This window comes from Prosopis cineraria, unplaced genomic scaffold (assembly GCF_029017545.1).
Source record: "Prosopis cineraria cultivar Desert tree isolate PC_DT_omini unplaced genomic scaffold, ASM2901754v1 PC5, whole genome shotgun sequence".
In the NCBI taxonomy this organism is placed as follows: domain Eukaryota; kingdom Viridiplantae; phylum Streptophyta; class Magnoliopsida; order Fabales; family Fabaceae; genus Prosopis; species Prosopis cineraria.
The window spans coordinates 34,551,654-34,577,339 of NW_026555336.1; the positions used below are offsets into that span (position 1 = coordinate 34,551,654).

The 25,686-nt window shown below is 36.3% G+C and overlaps 4 protein-coding genes across 4 annotated transcripts; 3 read left to right on the forward strand and 1 right to left on the reverse strand.

Annotated features, from left to right (window-relative positions):
• The first annotated feature begins 272 nt into the window (after positions 1-272).
• Positions 273-7,882, forward strand: LOC129311062 (probable AMP deaminase). The gene is made up of 19 exons (XM_054953026.1): positions 273-943; positions 1,138-1,322; positions 1,739-1,955; positions 2,182-2,342; positions 2,484-2,535; positions 3,178-3,305; positions 3,382-3,561; positions 3,692-3,759; positions 3,867-4,009; positions 4,143-4,204; positions 4,284-4,397; positions 4,596-4,736; positions 5,335-5,487; positions 5,585-5,638; positions 5,714-5,824; positions 5,977-6,150; positions 6,245-6,325; positions 7,126-7,224; positions 7,317-7,882. Exons 1-19 carry the CDS (start codon positions 445-447, stop codon positions 7,383-7,385), a joined length of 2,691 nt encoding a protein of 896 aa, XP_054809001.1. The 5' UTR covers positions 273-444; the 3' UTR covers positions 7,386-7,882.
• A 6,866-nt stretch (positions 7,883-14,748) lies between these two features.
• LOC129311064 (uncharacterized) lies at positions 14,749-20,277 on the forward strand. Its single transcript, XM_054953029.1, has 4 exons — positions 14,749-15,588; positions 15,686-15,885; positions 19,532-19,606; positions 19,697-20,277. Exons 1-4 carry the CDS (start codon positions 14,955-14,957, stop codon positions 20,087-20,089), a joined length of 1,302 nt encoding a protein of 433 aa, XP_054809004.1. The 5' UTR covers positions 14,749-14,954; the 3' UTR covers positions 20,090-20,277.
• A 1,362-nt stretch (positions 20,278-21,639) lies between these two features.
• Positions 21,640-22,756, forward strand: LOC129311067 (thioredoxin H2-like). Its single transcript, XM_054953032.1, has 3 exons — positions 21,640-21,883; positions 21,987-22,109; positions 22,399-22,756. The coding sequence occupies exons 1-3, from the start codon at positions 21,755-21,757 to the stop codon at positions 22,528-22,530; spliced, it is 384 nt and encodes a 127-aa protein (XP_054809007.1). The 5' UTR covers positions 21,640-21,754; the 3' UTR covers positions 22,531-22,756.
• A 227-nt stretch (positions 22,757-22,983) lies between these two features.
• Positions 22,984-25,329, reverse strand: LOC129311065 (uncharacterized). The gene is made up of 2 exons (XM_054953030.1): positions 24,695-25,329; positions 22,984-23,668 (listed from the first exon to the last, which is right to left on the reverse strand). Exons 1-2 carry the CDS (start codon positions 25,093-25,095, stop codon positions 23,221-23,223), a joined length of 849 nt encoding a protein of 282 aa, XP_054809005.1. The 5' UTR covers positions 25,096-25,329; the 3' UTR covers positions 22,984-23,220.
• Between the last annotated feature and the right edge of the window lie 357 nt (positions 25,330-25,686).

Here is a 25,686-nt window from a genome sequence, read left to right on the forward strand (position 1 = left end):
ACAATAAAAAAGAAAGAAGGAAAGAAACATCCAAAAATTGTGCGAATTCAAAGTCCAACTCCAAGCCTGCATCCCTGCTCGGGCTTGAACACCGGAGTGGGCCTTGGCCTCTAAATTTGAAGATCCACGAGATGACGTCAACACTTTGCCAACTGTCCCTCCAGTGGGTCCCGCCTTCCAGGCTTTGTGGGAAAACCAGCTTTCTTCTTCCCCGTTTGACTTTCCAAAACCTTAAACCCTTTCAAGCAACTGCCACAACAACTGCTTAAACGATTAAAAACACTCTTTAATTGGTCGCCAAACACTCCACGAACTCGAACCTATCAAGGACACACACAGGCGCACCGGCCTACCATTTCTTCCTCCTTTTCATCTTCTTCCGTAAAGTTCCTTCCCGCTTCGCTTACACGCACACAAGCATTGAGACCTATTGATTTTCCTCTCATGGATCCTCCTTCTTCCATGCCACCATCTCTTCACATGGCAATGGCTGCCTTCTTTGGAGCTTCTTTGATGGCTCTTTCCGCCTTCTACATTCACAAGCGCAGTGTCGACCAGGTACTCAGCCGCCTCATCGAGATCCGCCGCACTCACTCTCCCACTTCCCGTCCAAAACGGGAGCAAGAACAGCTCTATGGTGGTGACGATGATGATGAATGCGATGGCGATGACCTCAGAGAGTTTGGTTCCGACGGTGGAGGAACGGCTGTTGATCCGAAAGATTATTCTAGAAGCTTGTCGAAGTCCGTGGACGAGAAAGGGCATCGGAGTTATAGAATATCTTCATCATTACCAAATGTTGCGCTTGGAACTGACTGGTCCGAAGAGGACGGCAAGTTTGAGCAGTTAGTGGGTTATGAAGCTCGGGCTCGTGCTTCTTCGCTAGATAATCTGAACTTTGTTGCCTCAGGGATTCCTCCACTTCGAGTGGATGGAAGAGATAGTACGTTATTCTGGATTAATTTCGTTTATTTTTCTGAGTGGACATGCTATTTCATTTAAGTTTATAACGATAAGTTGGGCGCAAGGAGAGAATGAAATTGTTCTTCTTGCGCTGAGGAGGTGCAATTTGAATCAAGTAGAAATTATTTTGAACTGTAGTGTGCCTTACTTCTGTCTGTTTTGTGGCTTTTACAGGAGTGAACGCTCAGCTTTCATGTTCCTACAAAAGAATAGCATCTTTCGGTAGAATTAAGACTCCGAGGTCTCCCAGCCGTAATACATTTGAAAGCGCCGAAGATTCGGACGAAGAAGGACAAGGCCTTGAAAATGATGATCTTATTCCTTTCTATCCGGGGAATACAGAGTCATCAAATAACAATGTGAGAATATACTCTCTTAAGTCTTATCTCTTTCCGTACTCTGTTAACTCTGAACGCTGTCAAAGAACTTTCTCAACTTTGTTCTGATATCAATTTTTGCATTTCCCTTTTACTTTAAGATCAGAGGATCGGGGTTAAATATCACGATTTGTTACCTTATTTCTTTTTCATAAAAAATATTATATATTTTTATCGAGTTCTAGACTAATAGCTTAATATCTGTCACGATAGTATTTAAATAGTTGATAATTCAAAGAACTTAGAAATGAAAGGATGCTTTTGTGATGTGAAAATTTTGATGGTATTATAGCATGATCCTTAATCCTCTCAATTGAGAGATGACTCACTTATAGTATATTATCTCTCATTACTCGTATTTCTACACTAGTGTTCTCACCTGGTATGTGTCGTTGTAGGGAGTAAACTCAAGCATAGGCAATTTGTCTGCTATTCCTATGAGAGGTGATAATGCGAACTGTCCAAACAGCCAAATGTACAGTGAGACCATAAAAGAAGCTCAAGCTGGTGCAGATATGCAACACGATGCAAAAACAGGATCAACTCCTGTACATTCAGTTGGAAATGGTCTCTCGTTTTTCAATACTGTCTTGCCTCCAAGAATAGCAGTGCAAGGTGCGTTCACATTCCTGTTGTCTTCTGTCTGCTTATTGTTTCCAAATTCTTTCCGTGCTATATATTTTTGGAATTATTTCTTCGATGTATGTTACATGTTTCTGTTATGTTTCCATTTTGCTCCCAATTTTGAGGTAAATTGTGTTACAAATATTTTTTTTATATGAAGAAATATTGAAAGAGGTAAAACTTTGATGTGTCTTTTTCTTCTTTACAAAATCTTCAGAGTCCACAAATATTGAAGAAGAGGAAGTACGCAAGATGATTCATGAGTGCTTGAATTTACGTAAGAAATATGTTTACCGGGAAGAGGTTGCTCCTTGGAAGGCTAAGCCTTTGGCAAAGAACTCTGAACCATTTCACTTTGATCCAGTTGAACCATCATCAGTATGTTTGTTGCTTGTCCATTACGGTTCTGTGTTTGATGTTTTCTGCTGCAAGTTATATCTGTATGTGAAATAGTAAGTCATTTTTCTTCTGAGCGTTAGTTTGATGTCTTTATAACTGAATTTGTGTTGTTTCAAACAGCATCACTTTAGGATGGAAGATGGAGTTGTACATGTTTATGCAAGTAAAAATGGTAAGCGCTGAAACTGCTACTTGGTAGGCATCAAGGATCCTTTCTTTCCAAAAGGGGAATCTTTTAGGAGAAGGTCTAGGATTGGCTTTTATTTATATCTCTAAAATGTCTCTTCAAATGAAATGTTTTGAGCTTTGAGCATGGAGAACGCACAATCCCATCATATTCTGTTATGTAATATGATTTAATTTGGAGAATGCTCTGGCAAAAACAAAACTCTTAACATCTTGGTCGCAGTCCACAATGGCTTGAATGTCATGCAATGTGAAGCATATTCTGTTAGGAGAAAGTCCTATGATGGTTTTGATATACATCTAACAAATTTGCCTGTGATTAAAGAAGTTATTATTTTCTTCATTTACCATAGTACCATTTATTTTAATATTAGGTTATCCCAAAAGCTTATTATATTTGGAGAAAGTCCAAAAGTGGTGTTCACACAAACACACACACACCCAACACAACACAACTAGATTGCGGGCCTTGTGTTTACTTGGAGTATGAGATGAGCCACCCTGTTCGTGACTTGGCTATGATTAAAACAAGAATAATCTTTTTTGGTAGCCTGAGTATGATTTTTTTTTTAATATTGTGTTTATTTTATATCAGGAGAATTGAGCTTCCAATGAAACTGTTTTGCAGACTCTGAAGAGCTCTTCCCGGTTGCAAACTCAACAGAATTTTTTACTGATATGCATTATATTCTTAAAGTTATGGCTATTGGAAATGTTCGCTCTGCATGCTACCATAGGCTACGATTCCTTGAGGAAGTAAGTTTCTTTCTAACTTATTTTTATCTGGTTTCTGCTTTTTCCTGATTGTAACCTTCATCTGATCATTATGCAGAAATTCCGGCTTCATCTGTTACTGAATGCAGATGGGGAGTTTCTAGCACAAAAAAGTGCACCACACCGAGATTTTTACAACATCAGAAAAGTTGATACTCATATCCATCATTCTGCCTGCATGAATCAAAAGCATCTACTGCGCTTCATTAAGTCAAAGTTAAAAAAAGAACCTGATGAGGTGGAACCTATTATGAATTTATCTCTTAAATATATGTTTAGCTTCTTCTGATCCCCACTTTTTCATTTTTGCTATTCTAATTTTTAGATTGTTGGTGCTTCTTTATTACATTATTATCCTATGCTGACAGGTTGTAATATTTAGAGATGGAAAGTATATGACGCTGAAGGAGGTGTTTGAGAGCTTGGATTTGACAGGGTATGCAGTAGTGTAGTTCTGCTTAACTATCACTGCAATAGTCCTGCATATTTACGTGGGTGGTTGCATGTTTTCATGTCGTCTGAATAGTAGCAATTCATGTGCAGGTATGATCTGAATGTTGATTTGTTGGATGTTCATGCGGATAAGAGCACCTTCCATAGATTTGACAAGTTCAACCTAAAGTATAACCCTTGTGGACAAAGCAGACTTAGGGAAATATTCTTAAAGCAGGATAACCTTATCCAAGGTTTGTTTGAAAATTAAAAGTTACTAATAAATTACATGTTTACCCTTACAGCTTAATAACTCAATGAATCTTAGGGTTGTAAGTGGATGTCTTTTTCAATTCACAATGACTTAAGGCCACCCAAAATGCACAGGAAGGTTTTTGGCCGAAGTAACAAAGGAAGTTTTGTCAGACCTTGAAGCAAGCAAATATCAGGTTTCTTGTCTTTGTAGTAGCAGATTCTTCACTGCTGAGATTTCATATCTTGATTCATTTGTATTCATAAAATCTACAGATGGCTGAGTACAGGGTTTCTGTGTACGGAAGAAAGCAAAGTGAATGGGATCAATTGGCAAGTTGGTTTGTCAACAATTCTCTTTATAGTGAAAATGCAATATGGTTAATTCAGGTAATTTGTGATTCAGACTTCTATTCTTGCAGCATTGTTGTTTGAATGCATGGTGTGATGATAAGTTATTGGGCCCGGGATCTTTGTTTTGGTGGATTTTATTCAGGATCTCATGTAATCTTTTCCCTTGGGTCTTCTTTGAGCTCTGGGATTATTGCTTATTAACTATGCTCTTTTTCTAACCTTTCACCGGCCCAGTTACCACGACTTTACAATGTGTACAAGAATATGGGAACTGCTACCTCATTTCAGAATATTCTGGATAATGTGTTTATTCCTCTGTTTGAAGCCACAGTGGATCCGAATTCTCATCCTCAGTTACATTTATTCTTAATGCAGGTTAGTCAGTCTTTTACTTTGTGGCACATAAGCCCCTATGTGTTCTTGCATTTGTTCAATCACATGGTTACATTATTGAGTATTTAACATTTTATCTGATCTGCTTGTGTAACTATGTTTTAGCTACAGTACCTGGGACATCCTTAGGTTAATGCTTTGTCCTTGTTGCTGTATGAAACTTAGCTGTCGCTACTTAAGAGTGTCCCTATATTTCAATTCAAAGTAAATTTTTTGCTTTGCTGCAAGCTTCTTCTCGAGTAAGTATTCCTCATGCAGTGGCTCTTCATTGTAACAAAGGGGTGCCTGTAATGCTCATAGACTTCTCGTATTCCCTTAAGTTGTTAACAGTGGTTGAGCTCAAGATTGGGATCTGTCATCTGAGACCATTTGGACTCAAATTTGATTCTTTGTTCAACAATTTTATTTCTATTATGCTCTGTACCGTAGACTTCTTCTGTGAGATGATTAATCACTTTCAAGTCCTTTTTATTGCTGTCTTAATAAAAGATGTCTAAATGACTGTTTATTCTTCATATTGCTCCCTTCTTTTTTCTGCAACATGCCAAACATATTATATTGAGCTATTACCAAAATACAGGTGGTGGGATTTGATCTTGTAGATGATGAAAGTAAACCAGAAAGGCGACCAACTAAGCACATGCCAACCCCAGCTGAGTGGAAAAATGATTTTAATCCAGCTTATTCTTACTACCTTTATTACTGCTATGCAAACTTGTATACGCTAAACAAGGTCTCTAATATTTTTTCCTGCTTCAAGCCTTAACAAATCTAATGCATTTCTGTTTATCCACAAATTTAACTTCAATATATTTTTCTGTTGGTTCCAGTTGCGTGAGTCTAAAGGAATGACCACTATAAAATTGCGGCCTCATTGTGGAGAGGTTATCATTTATATCATTTTATTACAGTCTATCTTGTATGCTCGTTGTTGAAATGGGACTATTATAATTGTGCAGGCAGGTGATGTTGATCATTTGGCTGCTGCTTTCCTCCTCTGCCATAACATTTCCCATGGGATTAATCTGCGGAAAACTCCAGTTTTGCAGTACTTATATTACCTTGCGCAGGTTAGTCCTCAGAAAAATTCATTCTGCAAATATAGTGATGTGAGCCCTTCTTGCACGAGAGATATTGTTGATACACTGAATTTGAGATAGTAGTAATGGGAAACTCTTGCAACTTATGACATTCTGCTAATTTGTATTAATAACATCTTCAGATTGGATTATCAATGTCACCCCTGAGCAATAATTCTCTTTTCCTGGACTACCATCGCAATCCGATGCCCATGTTTTTCCAGAGAGGTCTCAATGTTTCTCTCTCCACTGATGATCCTTTGCAAATTCATTTGACCAAAGAGCCATTGCTAGAAGAATATAGTGTTGCAGCTAAGGTTTGCACCTGGCTAGTTGAAGCCTTTATCTTTGGATTGCTTGGCTGATAGAATTTCATCAAATATTGTGTTATGAACATCGTGTATTTTACAGGTATGGAAGCTCAGTGCCTGTGACTTGTGTGAGATAGCCAGAAATTCTGTCTATCAGTCTGGATTTTCACACGAAGCTAAGGTAAATGAGGTGACAACAGGGGTATGGCCATGTTTTAGTTCATGTGTCTGTGATGTAATACGCAGTTAAGCACACAAATTATTACATTGTAACTTGGTCTCTTTTCCCATGCGATGCACAAGATAGGTCATAACTTAAGTTTATGAAAACTTCTACTTATTTTTCTAATATTCAAACCCTGTTGAAATGTGTAAAATAAGATTGAAGGAATAAAAATAAAAATTGTACATAGTCCAATGAAAGGTGAGGAGGAAAATTGAAGGAATAAAAAATCCCCATGAAGTACGAGAGAGGCTGTACTTTTTATAACTTGCCAATAATAATGCAGCTCACTTTAGATTTTATATTTTGTATTAATGATTTCATTTCCTGAACCTGAAATTATGTATGGATGTGTATTGCTCCTTGGTGGTTCAATACTGTATTCTGTATAACGGTAGTTAATGGGATACCACATGATTCGTGGCACGGGTCCAGAGTTTTGTTGTTCTGTACCCGTTCACTGATTGCAAATTTTCAAATGGGGCGCAGTGGCAAGCACCTCATGCATCGGTGTAAATAAGGCCAAATTAATCCTATTACATGTATATGTTACGTAGTTTGCTGATTAGCAATTGAATTGCTGAATACCAGTCCTATATTGAAGCCCATTTCTCACCAGAAAAAGTTGATCAACTTGGCCATTACGGTTTTTCTGGAGGACATGCTCCTTTAAAGTCTTGTTTATAGTTCCTGCTTCTTGAATATTCTGATTTGGTTTTGTAGTGACATCATTTTCATAATTTTTCTTGCCTTCACAGGCGCACTGGCTTGGGGATAAATATTTCTTGAGAGGTTCTGAAGGAAATGATATTCATAAGACGAATGTTCCCAGCTCGAGAATCTCTTTCCGAGATCAGGTAGTAAATTGTAACAACCATGTGCGTGTGCGTGGATAATGCATTCAGATCGATATTTATCTTTTCTCGCTAATGATCTTGGGGTTTTGCAGACATGGAAGGAGGAAATGCAATATATTTATGATGGCGAAGCCACCTTTCCGGAAGATCTAGACCCATGAAGATAAATCAGATGACTCTGGATTGATCGCCATTTCTTTGGTGATTGGGGTTATAGCTCTCCCTGCAGCTTCATTTCACATAACTTATACGAAGCTGCTTCAGCTATCACTTGTGATTTCAACCTCAAGAGAGTCAAATTATCCTGACAGAGTTTTCAACAAGCTTGCCAGCATCATTTCCAATTGGCTTGAGGATGGCAGAATAATATGAACTAGCTTTTGTCATTAGCTATTAATCAGTAGTGTCTTCATGCTGTGCTATACTGTGTACTATACATGACTCTTTGCAAATTGCTCGCGGCTCAATCAGGTTCTCGGGACCCAGATTGAAGCACAATGTATGGCGACTTACTGGAATCCCTTGCCTTGCCAGTTTCATTTCACAAAAAGGTGCTTCATTTTGACTTTGGAGCGCTGTTTTGAGAATTGAATGGTTGTATTATTGACCGAAGCTGTTAATAGTTTAGTTTTGGATAAAAAAAGTTTTCATGATTGAATTGGGGTTGAGCCACTTTTGATCTTGAAACTGGAGTTGTAGCAGAAATTGTAATGGTTTTTAAAAAACTTTGACTGTTCGAAATTAAACTACAATTGTAAATGCAATATTCATCTATATTTAACAAATTATAAAATCATAATTTATAATATTGTTGATTTGTGGTCATGTATTTTTGTTAGAAGTTATACATGTTGCATGTTTATTTGTTATACATATTGCAGATTTATTTCTTTTATATTTATACATATAATATGCATTTAATGTTATTTTTTATTTAATTATTATGTCACTGGTTAATTGGTTAGACTATAAAAATTTAGACACATTGATTTGTCTGGTTTAACATCTGGTTTGATTTTTAAAGCATTACTTTGAAGTTTCATCCTTGATTTAGCTCTTATAAAGTTTTAGGTTGCCTTTTCCACTTTATAAAATTTCTTAAAATAAAATGTGAAAAAGCTAATTCAATTATTTTCTGACTAGATGAGTAAATAAGAAAGATAACCAATAATAACAAAAAATATGAAAAAGTTTTATTTCAATATAAATATAAACAAAATTAAAAAATTAAAATGAGTAAAGACAAGATGTAAAAATATCATTTAAAAAGTTAATAAATATTCACGGTTGATCAGAAAATAAAGATGGAATAATTATGAAATATAAGTGTTGGAAATATTGAGCCTATTTGACAATCTAATTTGAGAATAATTTTTTGTTCTCCAAAACAAAACAACAACAAAAAACTATTTGATAATGTATTTTAAAAAAGTATTTTGAAGAATAAAAAATAAAATATTATTTTAGAAAATAGAAAAATAAAAACATCTTTTAGATATTTTAAGATTATTGTTCTAAAAAACAAAGGATAATGAGAAAAACACATTTTTTTCATTACTTTTTTGTTTTTAAAACTTGTTCTACATAAAATATCAATTCTTAAAACAATAAAATAAAAATAATTTTAAACATGCCTATTGTTTTCTCTTATCGTGAAGTGCAATCCACACAAATAAATAGGGGAACTTGGGGTTCTTTACAACATTTTTTTTCCAAGTGAAAGCATAAAATATGACACAAGTATTGTAATAATGAAAATGAAAGGGAAAACATAATTTTGGGCCATTGTACTTTACTCAAGTTTTATTATGGGTCCCTACATTTCTTTTTTAATGTTTGATGTTTTAGGTCTGTATAACACAACTCATGGAGGGACTAAGAATACCAAAAAATAAAAGTGTAAGAATTTAAAATATTAAAAAAAGTGTAAGAACTTATAGCAAAATTCAAATAAAGTATATGGATTCAAAATTATGTTTTTTTTTCAAAATAAAATTATGTTAAATAAAAAGTAGAATTACAATGTAGGATTTGGGTTAATGCATTGGAGGACATGATAATAAACATGCAAGTGAAGTGTATGAAAATAAGTATGTGATAGATTGATAAAGGTAAATAATATTATGAATGCAAGGTTTAAGATCCAATGCTAGGAGTCTTGATTTGTTAGAAATTATTATTGGATGGGTTGATAGTTGAGAGGCATTGATGTGATTTTGGTAAGAGTTATCTCATCTATTTATGGAAAAGTCAAGATAACTCTCTTCCTTCATGATGTGCCCGTCCCTTAGGAAACCACCTTTCTACTAAAAACCACACTCACTCTCACATTTTTAGCAACATGGTTCGAGCATGAAGCTGATAGCCTTAATTTGTGCTTGATAGAGCCAGTAAAATAAGTTAGGTTTGATGGGCCAATTTGCTAACCCATTAAAATGTGATGGATTTGGTTGAAAAAAATTCTAAGGAAAATGATAATTAGAAGCCTTATAAAAATATTAATTACAATTATAGAATTTAAATTATTAAAATTCTAATAATAACTATGGTCCTTACTTGCAATAAAAAATTGCGAATAGTGAAGTGATAAATTAACGAAATACATTTAAGATTATTTGTAATGTCAGTTGAAAATTTACGAAAATAAATTGTAATTCTCATTTTTTTCCTATCAATATACAGGTAAACCAAGCCAATTGGAAAAATCAATAAAATACACTTGAGATTACTTATAATACTAGTTAAAAATTTATGAAAGTTAGTTGTAAATCACGAGTTAATCATTGATAATTTTTTATAAATCATTTGAAAAATCTACAAAATACGTTTGAAATTATTTGTAATGTTAGTTGAGAATTTATGAGAGATAATTATAAATCGCAAGGCAATTACTTGTAATTTTTTACCATCAATATATAGATAAATTATTTAAAAAATTAACAAAAAATACTTAGAATCTTTGTAGTATTAGTTGAGAATTTACAAAAGTCAACTATAAATCTCAAAACAATCAACAAAAAGTACTTTATTGTTAGTAAGGATTATAGTCTATTATTAATATTTCAATAATTCAAAATTTTTAATTATAATTAATGTTCTTATGGAGTTTCTAATTGTTATTTCTCCAAATTCTAACCCATTTAAAAGGTGGGTAATGTAGCCCTTCATTTAACTCACGCTTATAATAAGCTAACTCACTAAATCACAAGTTGACCCACTTTTTTGGTCCAAAAAAAAGTTGACATACTTTTTTTTTAACAATTTTGTTTTTCTTTATTGTTTTAATTTTAATGAATAAGGAGTTTTTATTCCTTCTTTTAACTATGGTCTTTTGTTCTATATTAGAAACTTGATTCCATGTTTAATTTTTCATTTTCTTTATTGATAGAAAAATGGATAAAGGTGCAAATTTAGTTATGAATTATTTTTTGAGAAGCATTTGATATCCTATACTATGAGATGGTGAAAAATAAATCATCAACTATTTTTAAACAAAGTGCCTATATCTTTCTTAAATTGAAAGAAACAGATGGTTATTTAGTATATGGGAGCCACTCAAATTTCACACATGGCACACCAACCCCTAAAACATGTTCTTCTATCTCCTCTTTCACTCCTTTACTCTCACTCTTAGATCTTATTGTGTCTCCAGTAATGGCATTTCCCTACTTGCTCACCATATATATCTTCTTCTTCACCATGCTCCATTTCCACAACTCACAGAGTACCTCATAAAATTACCTCAAGCTTCCTTTTCTCTACAAGAACTCTGTCATACTAGATCAAGAAGCACAATAACTAGTCTTCTATTACATCATCTTCATCTTCATGGTGGCTTCTATGCTGGAAAAACTGTACTTCTTGTTCAAGTTCATCAATAGAAGCAAGCAAGGAAGGTGGCCTTAAGAAGCTTAGTAGATCATAAGCTTCGAAGAAGCCTAAAGCATGGAAGGCCATGACTTTTACTCTGGGTCCTTAATGATATGTCCACAAACAAATCTTATGGTTATGGGGACCACTTACAAGGTACCCTTGCTTGAAGTGGCTCCAAGACAAACCATATCCCTCTTTGTCATGACCCTTCAATCTCAAATCAAGGTCACAACCAAGTGCTTGCTTCTTCCCGAGTTGTTTGGTAGAATCAGACACATGAACCTTAGAGCTACTAGTTTTGGCACCAATAACATTTGGGTTTTGTGGCATGCACATATGGATAGAGGGAGAGAGGAAGATGAAGATGAGAAACGTGTTTGCAATTTAGAATGGGCCCATAATTCATAATAAAGTAATAGATGTTTGTTAAAAATTAACAAGGGTGTTAAGCATGTCATTTTAAATAGTTGATTTATTTTGTACCACCCTATGTTATAGGATATTAGATGCTATTTGAAAAATAGAAAATAGTTCATGGTTAAATTTGCACATTTATCTAAAATAATTATATAAAAATATTATATGTTTATATTTGCAAGTTTTAAGATTAAATAATCATATAACTTCATAAAAAAATACATAAATCACTTGAATTTAATCTATAAAAGCTTGTAATTTAATTTGAATATTTTTAAAAAATATTTAGAAATGCCAAAAAAATATAGAGCGAGTTGGTGAGTGGCTTACAACTCACTTATAGCAAGTTAGGTTGGAATTTTTTTTTAACACACTAAGAGGTGAGTTGGTTTCAACCTACCTTGCTAACTTGCAATTTGGTCTTTTTAAGTTAGAGTTGCAACTCTAGGAAGAATATCTAAAATTGGTAGCACAAAAGGAGCTCATATGGTTTCAAAAATATCGATGTAAGTGGCTTAAATGGGGTGACAATAGTACTAGATTCTTCCATGCTTCTATTGTCATCAAGAGAAAACAATAGAGGATTACCTTTCTACAAGATAGCAATTGCAAACGTATTACTAATGAACCTTCTCTCTAGACCATAACTAGTCAATTTTACACTAATATCTACTCTTTTGACCTAGACGTTAACCCACACCTTGATTTGCTTTCTCTCTTCCCCTCACTTTCACTTGCCACTCTCCTTTAGATGTAATGTGTTGTGGACGATGTGGAGATTAAAAATGCATCCTTTTCTTTAGGGGTGTTTATAACATCTTAAATTTTAATCCCTAAATTAAGTTAAATTAATAAGGGTAATTAGGAGTATTAAACAAAATAAGAATGGAATAGGAGTAATGTGGAGCAAATTTTAAGTTTAAGAGTAATTTTAAGGGAGAATTTAAGTTTTTATCCATAACCATTTACGGTTGTGACCTAATAGGAGACTACCTTCCGCGGTTGAGCATCCTCACTCTTTGTTCACAATCATTTGTAGTTGAGTTCTTCATTTGAGATAACTACTTGACGTCATAGACAAAGGGGACAAATATGGAATAGTGGCTTTAACTGTGATTGGTTATGAATTATAATGTGAATGACTGTCTATGGACAAAATGTTAGAATCACGATTTAAGCAGCAGAAGCAGAGAGAAATAGAAAGAGGGATGAAGGATCAATATAAAGCTTTGCTAGGGCTTGTATTTTTTAGTGATTCAAGGCATATTTGGGCTAGATATCACTTGGGGTAAGTTCCTCTATCCTTCCTCTTCTATTCTATCTCTAATTTTGAGGTTAGGGTTTATAGTTTTTCCTTAAATCTAAACCTTTGGTCGATTTTTTAGCTTTGGGAGGTTTATGGCCGAATTAATAGAATTACATGAAATTGTTTGAAGTTAGTTTTTGCTCCTAGAATTATGGATATTGGTGGTTTGGTTATTAAATCTAAATTTTATGTGATTTAAACAAACCCTTTGTCTTTGAAGAATGATCTTGGAGTTTTGGGTATTATATTAGCTATTATTTAAACTATTGAGAGCTAAATGAAGTTAATGAGATTTAGTAAACTAGTTGGATGTGAGAATTAGCTTATGGTTAAAAATTTTGGTTAACAGGTATGAGTTTAAGAGATTGAAAAATAAAGTTTATGTTATTTATAATGATGGTTAATGTTAATTGTAAACTAACATCGTGTTTACCCTTCCTCTTCTCAGAGTTTACCCCTAGATGTCCCTAGTAGGGGTGGAGAGTAGGACTCTTTCCAGTCCATTTACTCAGGTGGGGGCACGCTGGAGTAAGCCTTCCTAATGATCGAATTCCTAAGAGTTTGGTATAATGCATACTTCTAAGGTTTGATCCTATAACCTCTTTTACTTAGTAAAGAAGTGGGCTAAGATATCAGTACAAATACATGTTTGGATGTTTTGATTTGATGTGATGTATAGATGTTAGCCTTGTAATATGTCTTTTTTAACTGTGATTTGCAGGTGTGGCTGAGATGGAACCTTAAGCACAATCCAAGAAGGTCAAGAGTTGGCAGCTGGCAATGGTTCCAAACCTTTAGCCATATTTGTTGGCTACTATGGACCCAAAGGTGTAGGCACATTTTTGAAGCAAGAGTGAAAACCTTAAAGAAGTCATCTATTGCTGTATGCACAGATTGATGGATAGTGGTGCCAACGACAAGGTCAACCACAAAATCTTCCCTATGTTTACATTTTCTGCAAACAACTGGACCCCACCCCCTTTAGGTATTTTGAGGATCGATGTTAATGGGTCTATCAGAGGTTATCTTGAAGAGGCACGCGAGAGCCTCATTTGCAATGATAAAGGAGATGGATTCTTGGTTCCAAAAAAACCTAGGCTCCTATTCTACAATTGCAGCTGAAGTCCTTGCTATCAAGATTGTACTCTAAGTTGTTAAACTATATAATTCAAAAAAAAAAATCTAACTATATACTGATCCACTAAAAGCTTTCAACTGTTTATAGAAAAAATATGGCCCTGACCACCCTTTAAGTGTTGAGACTAGAGAATTAATCTTTCATGGTTGGAAACTTGAGATTTTTCACAATACCTGAGAAGTCCTATGGTGTGTGGATACTCTTGCTAAAGAAGAACATGCTGGTCCCTTTGAAACAATTGTCCTATCCAAAAATACCTGCTAGTTGCGTTGGTTATGCTTAGGATGATATGCAACAGTTTTTGATGCCTAGGCCTCTCTTAGTCTTATTGTGTAAACTTGTACTTCTCAAGTCCTGGCTTGCCCCTTTATTTAAATTTTTTTTTTAAAAAAAGCTTACAGGTTGGCCCACTATTACCACCTCTAATAGTTTGGCTTCATCCTTTCTTTTAAAATATTTACAAATGCAATTAATATTAATTATAGCATTTTAAGGCCTTTTAATTTAGAATGGGTGTGGACACTCTGTAACTCAAAAATCACAATTACGATGCAAGCAATGAGATGAATACCCTGTGTGTACATATTCTATAACGTTTTAAATAATTGTTTGATTGATTCAAGTTTGAAGGGCTTGCGTAACCGTGTCCGGGTTCTATTGGATCCAAATGATGCAAAAACCGACCACTGCGGCCCAGGGCCCACTTAGGTTCATCCAGACATCAGAACACTGGGAATGGGAATGGGATGATCTCTGCCAAAACTCGCTATTATATTAATAACACTCCGACTACACAACACGCAGTATCTCCTCTCCTCAAGCTTCGCGCACTCACCTCCCCTACCCCTTCCTCGCCGCTCGCCTTCTTTTGCCGCTGTCCAAAGCCTTCCCAGTCTTCCTCTCTTTTCCTTTTCTTCTCTTGTGCCCACCGCCGAGGCACCTGCTGGTGCTCTTCGGATTAACCCAAACCAGGCGAAAGGAGTTTTTGCGCTGCTAATGGCGGCTACTGCAGCCTCTGACATTGCCGACGGCCCTGTCCTCAGTTTAGTCAACAAGCGCATCCGTGGGCTCCGCAAGAAAATGAATCGTATTCTTCAGATGGAGGAGTCTATTGCTCAGGGTAAAACAATCAACAAAGAGCAGGAGGAAGTCCTTCGCTCTAAGCCTGCAGTGTCCGCACTCATCGACGAGCTCGAGAAGCTTCGTCAACCCCTTTTGTCTGCTGTCAAGGAAGAAGTTGACCTAGCCCTTCAGAACCATCGTATCTCTCCCGACAAACAACCCCAGAAAGCCGACGACTTTAACCACACTGTGGTCGAAGATCTTCTCAATCTTCTTTATTTTGGGTCATTGTTCGACGTGAAGTCGCAGAATGATTTCACTTCGACGATGCTGACGAGGACCCATGAGCGAGGCTGTTGCTTAACCTACGATTATGTCACCGACGACGCAACTGATCTTCTCGGAGAGAAAGACTTGGATGTAATTTCTAGGCTGGGCGGTCTGTTGATATCGCGGCCTGCGGATTCAAGTTTATCTCACAAGAACGCGTTGCAGCGGTGCATAGAGCATGCGAAGCTATGGCTTGCGAAGGCCGACCAGCCCATTGAGTCGAATGCTGATGTCACATGTATCTTCCTTTTCCCAAGTTTAATTTCTTTTGAATTTGCTAATTTCTCTTCCTCTTCAATTTGGCTGTGTCATGTTGATTCTAAGTTTATTTCCAGATGTGGGTTTGAGGGAGAGGTTAAATAAGATTATGTCTTCAGAATACTTCACCACTACGCCCGAGATGAAAGCTACAGTTGAAGTCGCAGCAGCAGCTGCTGGAAATTATGCCTCTTTCCAGGTGCCAGTACACGGTACCATTGTTCCTGCCTCAGTTCCACTCGAGGTGGAAAGTTCAGTTTCGCCATCTCAAGAAAAGGTATATCTGCAGACCCAGTAAATTTATATTAATTGATTTGGATATGATCCATCTTTAATTCATGGTTCTTATCCTCCAATAGTTAATTGTAAATGTAGAATTTTTGGATTGCATGGTATGGGTGGCTTCAACTTTCAATATAGTGTTGTTCTTTTGGCCATTTGGTCGGTATTTGTCTGCACACGACCATTAATGCGGCAATAGCTATCTAGAACCTGCATTGCTTTGTCTGGTGCAATGAATTGTTGTTTGAGTATTCACTCTTTATTCAAGTATCATTCTAATAGAAATTTAAAAGTGGAAAGGGAAGGATGGGAGAAGAGTATTTACCGTTTGTGCTGTTTCTTTGCCTTTTTCCATTCTTCAGTTGCATATATAATATAACGTAGTGTGAACTTCAGTGGGTAAGGAACACAATTAACCTCTCACTTTAATATCAGGACCAGAGATTACGAGAAATGCAAATAAACAATCAATGCATGTCTTTCTATCGAGCATATTGTTATGACTCGCGCTATACTTCCCTCTTATGACCATAAAAGAGATGATCTCAAGTTTTTTATTTATATAATTCATTGATGTTGGTGACCCTTGACAAAATTCAATAAAGTTGTTCTTTCCCTCTATAATTGTTGATAATGGGCTTATGATATTTTGCTCCCACTGCTTAGTTCTTGCAGACTGTTTGATTTAGGCATGACTATTATCTGGTTTGAATTTCAGTCTTCATTGGACATGCATATTCCTAGAATTAGCATTTTGTAGAAAAATATTTATCAGCATTGTAATTATATTGGTAATTTAAATGGCAAAAACTCTGCTTGAGCATGTTATGTTTTGAAGAGTAGGAAATATGATGCGTATTGAATACTTTTTATGTATTAGATATGAATGCAAGTGTTGTTCTAGCATGGGACTTGCAGTAGATCATTTGTGCAATGCCATTCTCTTCAATGGGAGATTTGAAATCCCTCAATAATTCTTGTATCTCTGGCTTCTGTTTTTGTTTCCATTTTTTTCTAAAATAGATGGCTGTGGTATAATGTATGCGCTGGGTTATGGACACAGTTGAGCTGATGTTTATTTGGATTGATCTACCCATCCTTATCACCAGTTGTCACCTGTAGCCTTTAGTGACTCTCATTACTTAGTTTAATTCTGTGTCATAAGATAAGTTCCTTGTTATCACGTTTATATCACTGGGATTCATCAAAAAGGATGATTGCGCATAGTGCAGAAAATCCCATCCTTGCTTGTTTTGAACTATGACTGTTCCATTTTCTGGTCCCTCTGCCCCTATAGGTAAGATATTACCTGCTGCCTTTTAACAAACTTTCTTCATTGGAGGTAAGCTTGTACATTCCTCCTTAAAATATAATGCGAGAGCTGTTTTTCTGGATGACTGGGACAAATGATTCTTAGTTGCTTAACTACCTCTTTTAAATATATGCATTGGCAGTGAATAATTGAAAAGATGGGATGTTATTAATTGCTAAAACTGAGATAAAACAGCCTTTTTCTTTGATGTTTGTGCTTGAAGTAAGGTTTGATGAGAAGAGAAGTTTACCATGTTGCTAGAATCGCTTAATAAAACAAAAATGCACAGCTGCTGCTGGGTTGCTGCAGAGAAATGGGGGTGGTGTGTGCGTGCGTTTTTTTTTTCTTTCTTTTGGGGTGGGGGGTGATAATGAGTTTCAGTTCACGGTTCTTCTTGTTTTTTTTTTTTGGGGACTGTGTGTCTCTTCAAAAGGATTAAAATGCTCAAGTTAAAGAATCTTAGTTTTGTTTTTTTATTTCTTGGTTGGGTCGTATCACTTCTCCTCTGCTATAGTATCATTCTCTCGTTGAATTCTGCTTGTGTGCCAGTTCAATGCTGCAGCCAAAGGGCCAAGTTAATTAATCAAATGGTTGATACCATACAACCCATATTTCTTCCATATGGATGGTTAAATGTCCCCAAAAAGTTTATTGACCCTTGCACAAGTAATTTAGGTGATATATATCTATCTTCCCTGTATTATGTTTCTCTAATCCAATCAAAGCTGAAGTCTTTTCAAATAACTTTTTATTCTATTTTACACTTCACTTGGTCAGACTATTTCCTGCATCATAACTGCTTTAGTCTTCATCGGAAACACCTTCAAATGTAGTTTGAAATAATCATAATTTGGAAAGGTGGTAACTGGTAAGTGCAGCTGAAAGTGCAAGTGGAATTGCCGCACCCCCAAACGCTTCTTTTGTCCTTTTTCATGTTGCCATTAGGGCCGGCTTAAGTGACAAGGATGGGGAGAGGCATGAGTGGTGGTCGAGGTTCAGCTCCTGATGCAACTCCCCTCCCCCAAAAAAAGTAAATTATTTGATGCAATTGTGTAAAATTTACTTATTTTTGAGTTGTTTTGGTAGCATAGAGCCCTGGACAGACAAATATCAGTGCTAATTACCACACCCAATACTTTTAGCATGTGTGGTATGTACCATATCTTCAGAGATGACTTCCTTACACACTCTTCCATGATTTTGAGTTCCAGACTCTAATTGAGGGTGCAATTGAGCCAGGCCAAATTGAGCACTTAGATTTCATTGTTTGGGAAAAGGATGGTTTCGACCTTGATCTATGTAAACAATTGAGCCAAGTTCAAAATGTTAGCTTGTAGGTTTGAAAGGGGCTTTGTTTAGCATTAGTTTTGGACCAAATAACGAGTTTAGGTTTTTGAAGAAACATCATTCAATTATCAAGCCTTGACAAATTTACCCAATTGCAACTACCAAAACTGCTGCCATGTGGCTATTTTAATTAGCTATATAATGAATGAATATAATTACAAAAAGCGGTGAGGTGCAGTTAAACTAGTACCATAACTAAAGTCACCAGGCTACTTGCACCTGACATAGGATGCCTTGGGTGGTCTCAAACAGTGCCAGAAAGCCAAAATTAAGCTTACATCAAGGATGATATATAAAGTTCAAATTCATGCAATCATTCAATTGTAAAATTAGACTTTTCTCATACCAAAGTAATGTGTTCATGTGGTAGGGATAGTCAAACAATTGAGCCTAATTCCAAACTTAAGTTTGTTTAACTTGCAAGCTGTGCTATAGCAGCTTGTGGATGCCTATGATCTATTTCCAGGGCCCCAGTCCTTGACTGCAGTTTTTAGCTAGTGATTATTTGATGATGGATTCAATGGAGTCATATCTTCTGTTTTTTCTTTTGATGATATGTTCATTTCCATGCATAGTTTTCTTTTGGTAAGAGGCAACAGCATTGTTGGTTACTGGGCATATTGGCAAGGGTAAATCTGAATACTGATTATATAGATCTTCCTTGGACCAAAAAAACATCTTCAATCAAGAAAATTAGAGTTTTCTTTTATTTTACTCTTTGAATATTGGGTTTTCCTATAAATAAGTCCTTGATTTTCATTGGACTGAGAGGTGCATTTATTCGGCAAGGGATTCATTTCACGGTTCTAATAAGTCCTTGATTTTTATTTATTTATTTATTTTGTTTTCTTGTTTTTTGAAAACTTCTTTTGGCTTGAACTCTACAAGTCAAGCTCCCTTGTCCCCTATCTTCAATGATACTGGCAAAAAAAATTACAGATTTTTAGGATTTTTACTTATCAGTCCCATGCGTTTTTGGCAGGATGAAAGGGTAACGAATTTTCACGGACATGAATCTGAAGACCTTCAATCTGATCTTGAAGAGGAACTTCAGAAGGTGCTCTTAACAGTTTTCCTAGACAGCTAGTTGATGTAGAAATTGTGATTTGGTCTGTGTCATCTGATGTTTCGAGGTGTTGCTTTGCAGGATGAAGTAGAAGAAGAAAATGTAGCTGAAGAGGTCTCAGTTCAACAAGATGTTAAGCCACAGGTAGATGCAGAGCGTAACCAGAGAGAGACTGAGGCGAAGGAACAACAGTATTTCCCCAGGAGAGGGGGTTACCAGAACCAAAGAGGTGGCCGGGGGGTTGGAGGTGGCCGGAGGGGTTATTCAAATGGACGTGGAGGCCGGGGTGGCGGGAGAGGAGGTGGCTATTACAATGGCCGTAACCAATACTATGACCAGTCTGGTAATTATTATCCCAGAAACTATTATAACAACAGAGGAAGAGGTGGCAGAGGTGGTGGTGGGCACCTCTATGAAAACCATGGTTCAGGTGGTCAAGCTAATCATGTAGCTGATGTTGGGGTTCGATCTTGATTAATCGTGTGAGGTGTTCATAGCGTTCTTAACTGTCTGTAGCAGGTCTGTTTTTGTTATATTTGTCTGGCATGAATAGAACTTTCTTTTGAACTATTTTGTTGACAGAATTCAGCATCCCAGACTCCATTTTGTAGTCCATTAATGAACATTTGTGAGAAGTGTTACAGGAAGAAATTACCTGCGAACATCTGATGTTTATGGAGCTTAGCTTAGGCTTTCTACTTTGCCCCCGTCGACATCTAGGGCCTGTTGATAAGCAGCTTCCGTTTCAGATGTGTGCTTCTGACCATTTAATTATCAGATTTCGAATTTGTATTAGAAGAATGAGATGCCATAGTCTCAGGTTCGAACTCACTAAAGTAAAAATAGAACCAAACCCAGATTTCTTACATACAGTTATTTGCAGCTGTATCATCTATCGTGAGCCGCTTGCTCTTTTCTCATCTTCAACGAACCTTGAATTACTTTAAGTCCATCATTAAAATTGTTGAGTTTCAAAGGTGACAAATGACAGCTTGTACTCTGTCTTGTATCATCATTTTCACCGAGTATTATTGTGCGTTGTATGCGACCATTTATTTGATTTAAACAAAGGTGAGAGTGACCCGTTGTGGCGGGTAAAACAAAAATCACGTAGTTGACTTTTAATTTGTTTAATCTTTTTATGTAGACTTGAGTGAGGAATATTTGTCAAAGCTAGAAGATTCCCGGGAAAAATGTAATTTTTGGATCACTGTAATCTTATGAACTAAAATATGTTTGGAATTCTTGTGGCCCTGTTCACATCTAGGAGTTATGCATAGTATGGGTATTTTATTCTATTCCATGGATGTATGGCAGCTCAAATGGGAGCTGGAAGGATGTGAATATCTGTTTATTTTGTCTTGGTGAAGTTAAGGATTTGGGACCATTCACCATCGTTTCCTTTTGTATTTTACTTGTTTTGCCTTCTTTTCCCTTTATTCTTGGACAATATTTTTCTCCAATGTGGAATACACACCGTTATCATAAAGCAGATGCCGTTTCAGCCGAATCCAATTTGTTCACAAGCTTATTACTTAATTTAGCCTCTAAAAACCACGAGCTCATAAAATAAGAGAAGGCTCAGATGCTTGGGCAAGGTTATTATGAACCCCTCCTTTTATGCTCTTCAGCCTTTTTTTTTGGTTTCGCCTCTTATATAATGTTGTGCTTTTGGTTCTGGGATAAAAAGACGTAAAATCAGCCCCACCACTGAGCCACAAAGCACCCATGAAGTTTCTCACCCTCATCCTACCGTATGCATTATACACTGCTCAGTACTTTAAAAGGCCTATTGGGAGCAAAATTGAATATGAATCTGAAATATAAGAAAACTCCCCCATACTGAAAATGATTGAGATTAATATATACATATAGCAGATACGCATGTTACCAAATATATGCGTAAATTAGCTCAGAGGGTCTATTTTACAGCTTGCCACCTACAAGAATCTGATGCTATCCAATGAAAAAAAAATGGCAGCCTCCCTTACAGTTTTATGAGTCCTATATATATGGCTTTCCAACCAGCAAGACATATCCAAACCAGTTGCGTACGAAGAAACACAGATTTTACAACCTTAATTCTCGTACAGCCTCTGATTTTGGATCATCAGACCTTTCTCAGGAGAAGAAAGCGGCATGAGAACCAACGTTTTGGACATGGGGTTTCTCAGCAGATCCTCAGAGTCGTCATCAAACATCCTTAGCTTCCATTCCACTGCTAAATGGAATGCTCACTTTAATGCCTCCAAAGAAACCGACAAGCTGGTGTGTTGTCTGATAGCTATACTCTTCAAAATCAGTAACGTTATTAACTATGTTTGGACTTCATGATGATTGGTTCTCACGAGATATTTGTTGTTTGCCAAAGATGGTGATTGATTTCAACGCTACATGGTGTGGCCCCTGCAAATTCATGGACTCAGTAATCCAAGAGTATGCTGCAAAATACACAGATGTGGAGTTTATCAAGATTGATGTGGATGAGTTAATGGTACTACAGTTTATGTTACTATAATTTCTTTTCATTAACAAATGATATTCACCACTACCTGTGATTAATTCTTCACCAAACCTACCTAGGCTAAAAAAAATTAATAGACTAAAGCAGTAGGAATAGATATACAAGCATGTCAAAATACTAATCAATGGGACCACTTCTAACATGCTTATATTGGTATGATTTACATGTTAGTGTTGTAGACTAGGTCTATGCAACTGAAGAAAAATTCTGGATCGTACAATTAATTGATTATCTGAATTCCATATATAAATGGAAACAGGAGGTGTCTCAAGTATTCCAAGTTCAGACATTGCCAGCATTCATATTGATAAAGAAAGGCCAGGTTGCTGAAAGAGTGACGGGAGCAAGAAAGGAGGAGCTTCAAAAGAACCACAGGAGAGTAATTGTATGATCATACCTTGAAATGAGGTCGCAAGGCTTTCCAATATATTCCTGCCCTGACCATTGACGATGGAACAAGACCAGCAACCTAAGATAACTAAATAAGTTGGTTTCGTTGTTTGTTTTATTGCTTACAATGTGTCGGTTCCGATATTTAATTATATATTGCATAAATGGGCACCGATGCACCTGGCCCTATTTTTATATATTATACCACACGCTCATTGGATTCTTTAGATCAGTGATGTTGATATGTTCCTCCCCCTATCCCTCAAAACACCCCCCCAATAAAAAAAAAAAAAGAAAAAAAGGAAAGGAAAAAAAAGAAGAATAAACATCCAGAAAAGAATATCATTAAAAGGCAACATCATCCCGACAGGTCAATGAAGCGAAACCAGTATGCACAGATTCTCCCCATCTTTGATTATTTAATACATTTCTTTAATTTCTCCAGAACGGCCGATGAGAAACTAATAATAATATATTATATTGATAAGAACAAAACTTGAGTCTCGAAGAAGCAAACACTAATTCCACAAGCAATAACATGCTGCGGAAAAGGTAGCATACATGCTTGGTTTATTTGTTCTATGCACAACTTTCATATCTAACTGTGGAATTACATATTTACAGTGTTAACTGACCTTTCATGCCACTCAGTGTTAACGGAGAGACACAACCATTAGAAAACAGACTGAAATTAGTTATCGGCGTCACTCAGAATCCTTTTCACTTCATACTTTTGTTGTATGGTCAGCCTTGAAGGAAACATGACATCAAACTTAATTCTTAGGTTCCCCTTCTTGCCTGGTTCCTTTGAAATGGGCATCCCTTCATTTTGGACCACCAGCTCGTAGCCTGGTTCAACAATATCCTTCACTTGAATCGTAAGGTCTCTTCCATCCAATGTTTTCAGATTCAGAGTCTTTCCAACGAGAGCCTCGATAAGTAATATCTTCTGGATGATCACCAAATCATTTCCTTCCCTCGTGAAAAAAGCATGAGGTTTCTCATCGACGACGAAGATTAGATCTGCTGGTTCACTTCCTGGTTCTTGGTGGCCTTTCCCAGGAAAAGTTATTTTTGTGCCCTTCTTCCAGCCAGGTTTTATATAAATCTTTAAGATTTCTTCAACCGTGTTTAGCTTGCTGCAAAAAAAAAAAAAAAAATCGGGATACCTTGTAAAGCCTCTTTACAAGAGTAGAAAAGGAAACAGACGATAGCGCAAGTGTTACGGGCGCATCTACATATGCATGTAGAGGGAAAGAATGAACTTAAGATTCAGTGGTTTTAGATTTGCCATTATGATGTGGAAGAACTCTTATTGAAACAGTCAAACAGTTGATAGTATGCTGAATTCTACTTTATGTTCTTACCGAAAAATCTTGTAATACATACCAAAGGAAGTTGTCCTCATTTTCATACAGAGTTGATTCAGATAATCAGTTCGGTTGGTAAATATCTAAATATGCCTGAAACTCAAGTGAAGGATCTGGAGATTATTATAAGCCAGAAAAAAAATTCATGCAACTTTGACTTCATTTGTTACGCTAAACAGACACATCAGGAGGGCCAGGCCAACGGACTAACACAAATCCCTAAGGCAATTAGGTTACTTAAAGACCTTCCTCTCTCCACATGTCGATTCACGTGTATGCATGCAAATATGAACAAGTGTGCGTGATCAGTGCCAATTCAGCATCTCTGGTTGTGATTCGTTTTTTTATGATGTTAGTGTAAGGCCAAAAACGAAAAACGCCAAAACAGCATCTTGGGAGCGTAGCAGTGATATTTAAAAAACGTCGGCAAGGAACTAGAATGGAATAAATTTAATTATCCTAGAGTTATTAGCTGTAATCATGATTACAAGACAATTTTTTTTTTTTGGGGGGGAAACCGAACTTTAGACACAGAGAAGGATCATGAAGTAAAAAAAACACGGCGTGATTCAATTTTAGCAGTTTAATTTCTGTAAATGACAGTTTAGAAATGACAGCACAACTTGTTTTTCGCCTTATATCCTGCACAATTGAATTTCAAAGGCCTTTCAATCTCCAGGATGAATGAGTAAATGCACAAACCAATCCACAACCAACGCAGAATAATGCATGCTTATAAGAACAAAATTAGAAGTACCAAAAATGCATGAAAGAGAAATGGAAGATACTGATTACCCAAATTCATCAGGAACGTTCCTCGAGACTTTCATCTTCCTTTTGCAACCATTGTAAAGTTCCTCAAGGCTAAAAGCCAATTTACTCTCAATCGCCCCGACCTTCTTGTCCTTCTGGCTCGCACTTTCCTCATTCTCACCGTCTTTCCTAGCAACCCGACTAGAATTGAGTGGATAGTGACCGTAAAAATCATAGATCTGACGCTTCTTGGGGTCGCTGAGAACATCATAAGCCTCGGATATCTGCTTGAATTTTGCCTCAGCGTCCTCTTTCTTGTCTGATTGATGATGATTCTTATCCGGATGCCATTTCATGGCCAATCTCTTGTACGCCTTCTTGAGCTCCTCATCGGTCGCAGTACGATTCACCTTGAGAATTTTGTAGTAGTCGCCAGCTCCCATTCTCGCCAATCTCAGCAAAATTGCGCGGAAATATCTGTGAAATTTGGGTTGAAGACGAAGAAGCTTTGATTCTAAATTTGCCGTAGTCTGTGGGTTCAGTCCGCGAGTGGTGGGCGAGTCCAGCAGAGCAGTTCCGTATATGTGAAGGAGGAGAGAGGAAGGAAAGCAAACGGGTGAAAGTAGCAGAAAATTCGCGCAAGGCTCTGCGCAGGGAGAGAGAGTGTGATAAGGAGAGAGGGTTAAAGATTTAAGAATGAACCAAGCGTTACACGCTAAGAAAGCCCCAAGTGAAACGTTTCACTTATTTTTAATTTAATTTAACATGTCATTATTATTACTTATTAGTTTTGAAGATAAATAAGTAACATCTAACATTAAATTAATTTTAATATATCAATTTTTATCCAAATACCTAACATTTGTTTTATTTTAAAATAATAAAAATCAAATTCTGTGAAAAATTTTCAGAAGTATTGTAGATCATTTTTGATGAAATGTAAATAGCTTTTTTCTTTTTTACTTTTTTATCTAAGAATTAATTCTAACAAAAATAATATGTCAATCAAGTTTTTCCTTTTAAAAAAATAAATT